Source organism: Gobio gobio (assembly GCF_949357685.1).
Source record: "Gobio gobio genome assembly, chromosome: 25".
Taxonomy (NCBI): Eukaryota; Metazoa; Chordata; class Actinopteri; order Cypriniformes; family Gobionidae; genus Gobio; species Gobio gobio.
The window spans coordinates 3,622,158-3,634,657 of record NC_137121.1 but is presented as its reverse complement, the minus strand read 5'-3'; the positions used below and the strand labels follow the sequence as shown (position 1 = coordinate 3,634,657).

Below are 12,500 nucleotides of genomic sequence, written 5' to 3'. Positions count from 1 at the left end.
ATTAATTCCTCACCCTCATGTGGTTGGACACCCGTCAGACCTCCGTTCATCTTCAGACACAAATGAAGATATTTTAGTGTAAATCTGATGCTCTGAAAGGCCTCCATTGGCTCAACTTTACACTCTCAAGACCCTTAAAAGACTCTAAAGACGTCGATACAAAGTCCATCTCACTACAGCGGCTCTACAATAATTTTACGATGCGTCGTGGAGACACACACGGAAGACAAGAACAAGTTGGATAAAGGCGTTATTTTGATTTTTTTTGCGCACAAATACTATTGTCGTCGCATCGTAAGATTATTGTAGAGTCACTGTGGTGAGATGGACTTTGTAACGATGTTTTAAGTGCCTTTTATGGGTCTTGTGAGTGTAAATGTACTGAATGCCAATGGAGGCCTATCTGAAGCCTTTCTCAGCATCAGCTTTACACTAAAATATCTTCATTTGTGTTCCGAATATGAACAGAGGTCTGACGGGTGTCCAACCACATGAGGCTCAGTCATTAATGACAGAATTTACATTTTTGGGTGAACTAACCCTTTAAAGGTCCCATGGCATTAAATTATCATTTTATGAGGTTTTTCAACATTAATATGAGTTCCCCTAGCCTGAATATTGTCCCCAAGTGGATAGAAATGTTGATCGGTGTAAACCCGAGTTCTGGCTGTCTCTCTCTGCCTTTGAGAACATGACAGGCCAGACGAGCCAATCCTGAAGTCTCCTGGTTTGACGTCCAAGCAGGAACGGTTTCCTCCCTTTCCTCCGCCCAGAGAATCTAATACGCCCATGCGAACGCTCGAGAGATCATTAACGTTACTTGTGAACGAGTGAACACTGGCAGTTTCTCAGTGATTGGATGTACAAATGAAAACAGGAGTCTTTCTTCAGTTCCTTCTGATCTGTGATCAGTGATTTCTGATGTGTAGCTTATTATTTATTATTCCTGCACACGCAACTCTCTCTCTCCAGACAGAACGGTGATTTCTATCTTGTGAGTCAGTGTTTTTGTACGTCCTCGTCGCGTCTATCTGTTCTTAAATGTGCATACAGTCATGAGTTTCTGCTCAACATCAGCAGAGTCAGATCTTTAGAGATAAACCTCACACACGCCGAAGCTCGGCCTTCAACATCCCCGACCCCCAGTACTGCATCTGCCCACAGCGGAGGAGCCAAACGCGGGTGAGATTAAGCAGAAGGAGGGTAAGCTTGAGCATATCCGGGCTAGCCAGCCTAGCCCCACAATAAACTGGATTACATTCGATTACTGCTGTTGTGTCTTTGTTTGCGCTGTGTACTCAACGCGCGTCACTGACGCTTTTATTTTATTTTAAAAATAATGCTATTATCAACACTTACTCATAACTCGTTCATCTCGACAGCTGTAATGGTACTTTGCATGTGTTACAAAGTTGGTAGAATAATGATGAAGACGGACTCGGCGTGACTGGGACTCGTGTTTATTCAGAACTCTCAGATACAAACACAATAAACTCGCGCTGACTGACAGCCTCTCATAACTCAGTAGTTACTATAAATAACTTTGTTAGCGATCGCTCCGTCTCCGTGATGTCCGGTTCGCGAACGAATCATTCTTTTGAATCGGTTCTTTTTAGTGAACCAAACCAGTTCACCAAATCGGACTGAATCGTTCTAAACGGTTCGCGTCACCAGTCAGCGCTGATCCATAATTTACTAAAGTTACTAACTTTCTGACATGAGTGACAGTCCCTCCGACTAGAAATAGACTAATAACCTGAAGTATATGCTGTAACTACAACAGTTCACTGATCTGAGACTGACAGAACTGATGTGAAGTGAACTCAGGTCCATCCGTCTCTCTGGCAGCAGCTCGTGCCTCGTAGACCTCGTTAAACCACGCCCCCTCCGCTCATTTCAAATGCAAAGATGTCAGCCAATCACAACAGTGGGCGTTTTTACTGAAGTCTCACAGCAGACACGCCTCTTGAAGCAGGGCATTCAGCCACAGGGCAAACAGCAGTATAGAAAAAATGCCTTTTATTTCTAAATTATGACATTTTATGATGTAAAAGTCATACTAACAATAGAAGTACACCTCAGGAAACATTATAAAATAATAGAAAAATGCCATGCCATGGGACCTTTAAGGCGTCGTTTGTGAACATCAGGTCATGCTTTAACTCAAAGTAACGAGAGATGTACAGCGTTCATCAGCCCTGATGTTCTCAGCCTGTGTTAGTAAACTCTGAGAAAGCTGTGGAAGGATCGCTCACTTTAACTAATGAGACTCTTATATCATAATTCTGACTTTATTCTCACATATGGGATGTATAAACTCGCAATTCAATTTGCAATTTTGGTTAAAGTATTTCGATTTTATTTTAAATTACAGATAAACTTTAAAAACCTTTTTGTATTTGTATGTTGTTTGTTTTAAACCACTAATTTTATTTGTGTTTATTTATTTATTTCTCTTCATATTTTATTTTCTCTTCATGTTTATTTATTTACTGTCATATTTTATTTCTTTATCTTCCTATTTTATTTATTTATTAATTTCTTCTCATGTTTATTAATTTTTGTATTTTATTTATTTATTTCTCTTCATATTATATTTTCTCTTCATGTTTATTTATTTACTGTCGTATTTTATTTATATCTCTTCTTATTTTATTTATTTATTCATTTCATTATTTATTTTTCTTCATATTCAAATAATTAATTAATTTGTATATTTTATTTATTTATTTATCTTTCATATTTTATTTATTTATTAATTTATTGTCACGTTTATTTTTCTTCATATTTAATTAAGGAATTTATTTTCATATTATTTATTTCTCTTCATAATTCATTTATTTATTAATTTCTTCATGTTTGTTTATTTTTCTTCATATTTAATTCATTTTTTAAAAATATTTTATTTATTTATTTTTCTTCATATTATATTTATTTATTTCTCATAATTTATTTATTTTTATATTTTATTTTATTCCTCTTATTTATTTTTCTTCATATTTAATTAATTAATTCATTTTCATATTATATTTATTTATTTCTCCTCATATTTTATTTATTTATTGTCATGTTTATTTATTTTTCATTTTATTTATTTATTTCTCTTCATATTGTATTTATTTATTAATTTCTCTTTGTTCATTTATTTATCTTCATATTTTCTCCTCATGTTAATTAATCAATTTTTCTTCATATTTAATTAATTTATTTTCATATTTTACTTATTTTTTATTTCTCTTCATATTTTATTTATGTCTCTTCATTTTTTATGTATTTTTTTTATCTTCATATTTTATTTATGTATTGCTTTCTCTGTTTGTTTATTTCTCCATATTTGTATTTATGTTTATTTATTTATTTATCTCCACATTTTGCAGCATTTTTCACACCTTGACAGTAGACATGGGAGCTGGAATGGCCTTAAATGATTAACAAACAAACAAAAATGAAATCTGTATTGGTAAATGTTGAGAGTAAGAAGTATTCTTGATGGTTAGTTGATGATAAGTGATGTTAAATGAGACCTTATAGTAAAGTGGGACCAATAAAGGTAACAGCAGCTTTTGAATCTCACAGTTTTCTGAGAATTGTGAGGGGAAAAAGTCAGAATGACCTTTTTGAATATTGATATTGCTAAAAGCTTGACATGCTGTGTGTGTGTGTGTGTGTGTGTGTGTGTGTGTGTGTGTGTGTGTGTGTGTGTGTGTGTGTGTGTGTGTGTGTGTGTGTGTGTGTCTGTGTGTGTGTGTGTGTGTGTGTGTGTGTGTGTTGTGTGTGTTGTGTGTGTGTGTGTGTGTGTGTGTGTGTGTGTGTGTGTGTGTGTGTGTGTGTGTGTGTGTGTGTGTGTGTGTGTGTCCGTGTCCGTGTCCGTCCGGCAGGCGTTCGTGTTGGCCGAAGCGTATGACTTCAGTCCAGACTGGGCCGAGCTGCTCTACCAGAAGGTCATTCTGAGCGGAGAGTTCACCTACCTGGAGGAGTTCAAACGCCAGCGACCTCTGACCCCAGGCCTGTTCCAGGACATCTCCAGACGGTGAGACGCTTCCTCTCCATCATCACACGCTTCTAGTCATTCTGGAGGCTAATGTGGCGTTCACACCGGACGCGATTTGCGTGAATAATTCGCGCTGATCGCGCGAAGGTGGATGCGTGTACATTTTGAGTTTACTCGCGCAAATCATGCGTGAAATTCGCGTTCAAAACGCTCAATTCGCGTCCTTCGCGCCACAGAATGCCATTGCGCGTCTCTGCATTGACTTAACATGTAAATCACTCGCGCGAATCGCGTCCGGTGTGAACGCACCATAATAGTTCAGCAAATTATCATAATACACATAAAACAATTCATTCAACTCAAATAGCATATTTATATATAATATAATATTGATTAATAATTAAATAAAAAGCAAAGTAATAAATTAATGCACATAATAAAATTATTTCAACTCTTTTTACATTATTTTAGAATATAATATTATATTATTTAGTATATTATATAGTAATATTTCATATTTTATTTATTTATTTATTTATTTCTCTTCATATTTATTTATTTATTTATTTCTCCCTCTTCATATTTTATTTATTTATTAATTTCTTAAATTTATTTATGTTCATGTTGTATTTATTTATTTTGCTTCATATTTTATGTATTTATACATATAATAATACACATAGTAAAATTATTTAAACTCAAAATATATTTTACATTATTTTAGAATATAAATGTAATATTTCATATTTTATTTATTTATTTATTTCTCTTCATATTTATTTATTTATTTCTCCCTCTTCATATTTTATTTATTTATTATTTTTTATGTTTATTTATTTTCTCTTCATATTTAATTAATTAATTTATGTTCATGTTGTATTTATTTATTTTGCTTCATATTTTATGTATTTATACACATCGTAATACACATAGTAAAATGATTTAAACTCAAATAGTGTGTGTATATATAATATTGATTAATAATGAAATAATAAATCAAAGTAATATAATAATGCACATAATAAAATGATTTCCATTTTTAAAAAAAACATTTTATATTATTTTAGAATATAAATATAATATTGTATTAATTTTTTTTAATTACTACTTGATTGTCAAGTCAAATATTTGTAAATGAAATAAAAAATAAAAGTAATATAATAATACATTAAATAATTAGTCTTTTATATTATTATATCATATAAATACAATATCTTAATATATTGTGTTTTTATTAGTCAAATATTTGTAAATGAAATAAAATAATACATTTGTAAAATGATTTCAACTCAAAATATATTTTCTATTATTTTAGAATGTAATATTTCATATTTTATTTATTTATTCATTTCTTCTCATGTTTATTTATTTTTTCTTCATATTTAATTAATTTATGTTCATATTTATTTATTTCTCTTCATATTTTTATGTATTTATACACATAATAATACACATAGTAAAATTATTTCAACTCAAATAGTATATTTATATATAATATTGATTAATAATTAAATAAATAATTTTAAAAAATCTAAGTAATAAAATAATGCACATTATACAATTATTTCAACTAAAAAAATATTTTATATTATTTTTGAAAATAAATATAATATTTTTTATTTATTTTTTATTACTACTTGATTGTAATTAGTCAATGGTGCTGAGTCAAATATTTGTAAATGAAATAAAAAAAATAAAAGTAATAAAATAATACATTAAATAATAAGTATTTTATATTATTATTTCATACAAATACAATATCTTAATATATTGTGATTTTTAATTTGTCTATTAGTCAAATATTTGTAAATGAAATAAAATAATACACATAGTAAAATGATTTAAACTCGAACTTGATATTATTTTATTAATATAGCATTTTCTTTATTACTACTTGATTGTAATTGGTCAATGGTTGATTTGGAGTCAAATATTTGTAAATTAAATAAATAAAATACATTGTTTAAGTATTATTTTATATTAGTATATCATAAAAATACAATGTCTTAATATATTGTCAAATATTTGTAAATGAAATTAAAGTAATAATATACATTTCAACATTTCAACTCAAATATTATTTTATTTCATTATATCATATAAATATAAAGGTCAGTAGTGAAAATAATATTTTTTAAAAATGTATAATTAAAATAATATAATATAACAGCATATTTCATATAATATAATATAGATTTTTTTAATAATATAATATAAAATAATATTTTATTTTATTAATATAGTATCTTCATTGCTTGCTTGTAATTGGTCAGTGGTGTCATTGTGGATACTTTTTTTTATTAAAATAATAATAAAATATGTTATAATATAATTTCATTAATACAACCCCAAATCAAAAAAAGTTGGGACAGTATGGAAAACGCAATAATAAAAAAAAGAAGTGATTTCTAAATTTACTTTGACTTGTATTTCATTGCAGACAATATGAACACAAAATATTTCATGTTTTGTCTGGTCAACTTCATGTCATTTGTAAATATGCATCCTTTCCTGTCATTCAGACCTGCAACACATTTCAAAAAAAGTTGGGACAGTAAAGCATTTACCACTTTGTAATGTTGCCATTCCTTTTCACAACACTTAAAAGACGTTTAGGGACTGAAGACACCAAGTGATGAAGTGTTTCAGGTGTAATTTTGTCCCATTCTTCCTGCAAACAAGTCTTAAGGTGGGCAACAGTTCGGGGTCTTCCACACATTCTCTATTGGAGACAGGTCGGGACTGAGGCAGGCCAGTCAAGTACCCGAACCCTCTTCCTCCGCAGCCAGGACTTTGTAATGTGTGCAGAATGTGCTTTTGCATTGTCTTGTTGAAATATGCATGGACGTCCCTGGAAAAGATGTCTTCTTGAAGGCAGCATATTATGCTCCAAAATCTCTATGTACTTTTCAGCATTAATGGTGCCTTCACAGAAGTGCAAGTTACCTTTGCCGCTTTTGAACTTGTTGCTGGTAACAGTCTGGATGATCCTTTTCTTCTTTGGTCCGGAGCACACGGCGTCCATTCCTCCCAAAAAATACCTGAAATACTGATTCATCTGACCACAGTACACGTTTCCACTGTGTGATGGTCCATCCCAGATGCCTCCGAGCCCAGAGAAGTCGACGGCGCTTCTGGACACTGTTAACATAGGGCTTCCTTTTGGCACTGTACAGTTTTAACTGGCATTTCTGGATGTAACTACGTATTGTGGTACTTGACAAAGGTTTTCCAAAGTAGTCCTGAGCCCATGTGGTGATATGGCTTCTAGATGATGACGATTCTTGATGCAGTGCCGCCTGAGGGATCGGAGATCACGGTTGTTCAGCTTAGGCTTGCGCCCTTGTCCTTTACACACTGAAATTCCTCCAGATTCCTTGAATCTTTTAATTATGTTATGCACTGTTGAATGTGAAATATCCAAATCTCTTCCTATCTTTCTTTGAGGAACATTGTTTTTAAACATTTCAATAATTTTCTCACGTATTTGTTGGCAAACTGGCGATCCTCGGCCCATATTTGCTCCTAAAGGATTAGACCTTTCTTGGATGCTGCTTTTGTACCAAATCATAATTACAATGTGTTGCAGGTCTGAATGACAGGAAAGGATGCATATTTACAAATGACATGAAGTTGACCAGACAAAACATGAAATATTTTGTGTTCATATTGTCTGCAATGAAATACAAGTCAAAGTAAATTTAGAAATCACTTCTTTTTTTCTTTTTTTTTGCGTTTTCCATACTGTCCCAACTTTTTCTGATTTGGGGTTGTATAATAATAGTTGTGGTGTCACATTCTATACATTTATTCATTACTTGTTATATCCAATATTCAGTCTAGATGTATATTTGAAGCGTTCCTGTGTGCATTCACAGAGATGTTATATGGCTATCTAGAGCAGATGTTTGTAATGTATTAATGGTCAAACTGGTGTGTTTTGCAGAATGTCTCATCAGAAGGCGCCGGCGAGCTCCAGTCAGAATCTGAAGAAGCTTCTGTGTGACTGCGAGGACGTTTACACGCGTTATAAACTGGCGTACGAGCACCAGTTCCTGGACGTGGCCAACACGCTTCTGCAGGACTCCAAGAGCAACAGCTACCTGAGCGACCGGCTCGGCACCTGAGACACGGCTGAGACACGGCTGGGACGCGGCTGGGACACGGCTGAGACACGGCTGAGACACGGCTTCATCAGCAGGACAGCGCTTTATACTCTATCAGCACAAGTGACTGTGCAGGGTTTGGAAAACCTTAATCCTCACTCGAATATGTCAAAATATGTACACAAATCAAATTTCTTTGATTCATTTCCAGTAAAAATAAAAACTTTTGGACCATTTTCAGACGTCTATGTTTATATCCTGAAGTTTACCTGCTGTTATCGAGACCTTGACGTGTTCGATTTAATTGGAACTTTCCATATCTTCTGCATTTTCAACTTGTTTTAGTGTTGAGGTTAATCGTGCAGATATCTACTGAAGATATTAAGTCTTGTTTACTAAAGAAAATGATCAAAGTCCGGGCTGTGCAACCGCTCGCTCCCCAGTGTCACTGTGTGGAAATCTGGAAAGCGGAGACGAATGTCGTCGCATTAACAGGATTCATTACAATCCGCCGAATTAGTCATTTGGTAGTTTGTTTTTGTATTTCTGTCGGTATTATTTTGCTCCTGATCTTCTAATAGTGCTAACAACTTGTACAAAAGAGACATTCTTGGAAGAGAATTATAATTCTTGTCTAATCAAGTTTTTGTACCCAAACTGATCTAACATAAATAACACCAACTTTGTTGTTGATAGCACACTTTGTAGAATATATATAGGCCTAATTTCATATAATACCCCATAAACTGTTACAGAATGTATTAATTACTTTTGATATAATTCTTATTACAATTGATATATCTTTTAAAGTGTCATGAATGTGAAATACTAAAAATATTATATATATATATTATATAGAATAATTGAGTAACTGATAACAGAAAAATCTGAATCCCATTAAAAGATAATCATCTGAAAGGTAAATTGTTTATGACTTATGTACAAGCAATTCAATGTTTACTTCTTTAATTGCCCATATTTTAATTGAAGATATGTCATAATAAAAACATAATAGATTTTGTCATAATAGAAATCACTCAAATAGGATTTAATGAAAGTCAAGATGCCTGAAATGTGCATCTAATTCATGAAAATATTAAATAATAGCCCCGTTAATTACAATAAGTATTACATTTAAAAATGATAACACCAGTAACATGCCACTTTGGGCCTTCTGTGTCAAATATGGCTGGGTCATCTTACCCCAAGAGTCTAATTTTATCTTTTTACTTCAAAATAAAAGCTTTAACATTTGCTCCACAAAGCCAAAAACATTGTTTCCACAAATTCTTCATTAACAAATAAACACAAAAACTTTGATATTCAACATAATACACTGCCATAGATCACTATTTTTGATAGACAAAGTGTGGTCCGATCAAACACACAGTTTACAACAATCAGAGAAAAGTTAAGGTTATAAAGTCAAGTGTCAAGAGCCCAACTAAAGCAAACACTGATCACGATAATGGTGACTCAAACAATCCTCATCATCTAAACCTCTGTTATTCTCAATAAATCGAAAAAATCAAGCGTTTGAAGCAAAATAGACACATGCTCTTACTCCTGTATGTATACAATAAACCGAAATATGTCATAAAACACCACTCTGCCTCTTTTCATTTGCATTAAAAAAATATTAAACATTATTAGCCACACAAATGTGGTCCAGGCAACGCATAACTGGATCATCTTCACTCAATGTGTATTTATAACAAACCAAATATAAAACACAACCATGCCTCTTTTCGTTTACATTTAAAAATAAAATAAAAATATAGGCCTACACATTAACATGTGGTTCAGAAAATAAGTGTGCATAGGCTATATATGATTATCACAGTAATAAAATTAAATCATTCATAAAACACAACACAGTACATCTGCCAGAAATACGTTTAGATGATGTGCAGCGACTTTGAGACAAATTTTCGCTTACAACACGTTCTAAACTTGGATAAAAATACATTGGCCAGAACAGGTTTGATTATAAAAGGTAAGCATGTATTTTCTCACCCAGCTTACAGTGGAGGAGTTAGAATAACGGACCGGTAGTTGTTAGTTTTCTCTTCTGCAAATAGAAAAAGTCCTTATATTCTTGATTAATTTAGCGCAATACAGAATGCAATATTGTAATTGTGTTTCCATAATTCTGATGTTAGCTATAGATGTGTGTCGTTAGATAAAAGTCGGTAACACATTCGTTTTTAATGTTGTGCTATTTCACCAAAACATTGCTTTGGAAAAGTTTCAAATGTAGTTGTAGGTGAGAGGGCTCTTGAGTGTCGTGGCAAAGGCTGTGAATAATTATGTACTTGCGAGTTTTTAATTTTTAATAAATTTGCAAATATTTCAAACAAACGTCTTTCAAGTTGTCATTTTTTGGGTGTTGTTTGTTGAACTTTGACGAAAATAATGAATTTAATCCATTTTGGAATAAGGCTTCCCATCCAGTTAATGTAGGCTACATGTTAAAGAACGTTATTAAACGAAACTAAAATATAAAACCTTGTAAATACGTAAACATTATTATTCTAAACTTTATACGAGTTGTTAGGTCGCCAGTTCTGGCACTCTCCTGAAGTATCTAACGTGAGTACGGTTAAACAGAAATGCGTATACACTGCTTTGAGGAAAGGCGGAAGTTTTCTGACGTCATTGTGAAAAGGGCCTATAAGAGCTTCTGTAGGCGATGACAGAAAGTGTCTGGTTAGTAATGTGTGAAGCTGGTGATGCTGTTTGTGGAGTTGTTTAAAGAGTTAATGTCTTGATTTCGGCTGTGACTGGAAGTTTCTCTCTCTCTTTTCTGTTCTTGTTTCTCTTTCCTTCAGTGATTCTGCTCATTATCATCAGGTGTTCATCATTAATGATCAATCATCACTTAATTATCTCATTAACTTCAACACTGCTTCAATGGTACTTTATCTCAGTAGTGTGTACTAGGCTGTGTTAATTTATCATGGGCTTTTTGCTGTGTGCTATTTCATAAAACGTACCTATTTTATTTACGTATGAATATGTAATCCACATGGATGGAAAATTTTAATGTAATTCAAATACATAAAACTTATATTTAGACCGAAATATTTTTTTGATTGTACTATATATTCCACGCTCAACTGTTAGTGGTGTAATAACAAAATGGAAGCGATTGGGAACAACAGCAACTCAGCCACGAAGTGAAATCACAGAGCGGGGTCAGCGCATGCTGAGGGTCACAGAAGTCGCCAACTGTATGTAGAGCTCAGACCTCCAAACTTCTGTGTCCTTCAGATGAGCTCAAGAACAGTGTGTAGAGCTTCATGGAATGGGTTTCCATGGCCGAGCAGCTCATCCAAGTGCAATGCAAAGCGTGGGATGCAGTGGGGTAAAGCGCGCCGCCACTGGACTCTAGAGCAGTGAGACGTGTTCTCTGAGTGACCAATCACGCTTCTCTGTCTGACAATCCCATGGACGAGTCTGGGTTTGGCGGTCGCCAGGAGAACAGGACTCGCCTGACTGCATTGTGCCAAGTGTAAAGTTTGGTGGAGGGGGATTATGGGATTGGGTTGTTTTTCAGTCTTTAGTTCCAGTGAAAGGAACTCTTAATGCTTCACCAAGACATTTTGGACAATTTCATGCTCCCAACTTTGTGGGAAGAGTTTGGGGACGGCCCCTTCCTGTCCCAGCATGATGAGCGAGTTTGGTGTGGAGGAACTTGAGTCCTGACCTCAACCCGATTGAACACCTTTGGGATGAATTAGAGCGGAGACTGAGAGCCAGGCCTTCTCCAACATCACAAATGAAGAATCCCAATAAACACTCTCCTAAACCTGGAGGAAAGCCTTCCCAGAAGAGCTGGAGCTGTTATATTAAACCCTACGGATTAAGAATGGGATGTTCATGTGCAGGCGTCACAACACTTTGGATTATAAATATAATGATTGTAGTTAGTCAGTGTTTTATTTTGCTTCTCCAGTAATGTCTTGATTTAAGAATGTTTGGACGTTTGTGCTGGAAGAGCATTATAGTTTTGCAGTGTAATGAAGCTGTGGTGTTTTCCACCGCTCCAGCTAAAGCCTGATGAGTTCTGAGGATCTCTCCTGTTGGTGCTGCTGATGAGCTGCAGATGTCTCTCCTCACTCTCAGCGGTTCTTATATCACAGTCCGTCACTGTCGTTTACTGCAAACACAGATTTAATCACATCTGCCGTGAGTTACTCAGAGACTGATGGGAATGAAGAGATTTATTTCCACCTGCCTCAAAATAGGCAACCGCTCAAGACCAAATTACAGTCACAATTCGACATGTTTACACAACTGTAATAATAGCATATTGGCATGCATGTTACATGGCGGCCGGGTTTAATAATGCAAACGGCAAAGTTAAGAGCATCTGAAATATACAGTAAGGCACATTGAAC

At 33.8% G+C, this 12,500-nt stretch overlaps 1 protein-coding gene across 3 annotated transcripts in view; it reads left to right on the top strand.

Moving 5' to 3' along the window:
- The window catches only part of spg11 (SPG11 vesicle trafficking associated, spatacsin), a 96,600-nt gene extending 88,264 nt beyond the window's left edge, over nt 1–8,336 (top strand). For all 3 annotated transcript variants that reach the window (XM_079810167.1, XM_079810166.1, XM_079810165.1), the window contains exons 40-41: nt 3,879–4,030; nt 7,938–8,336. In XM_079810167.1, coding sequence (XP_079666293.1) covers nt 3,879–4,030; nt 7,938–8,118 — 333 coding nt within the window. In that variant the 3' untranslated portion in view covers nt 8,119–8,336. The remainder of the gene's footprint in view (nt 1–3,878; nt 4,031–7,937) is intronic.
- The last annotated feature ends 4,164 nt before the right edge of the window (nt 8,337–12,500 follow it).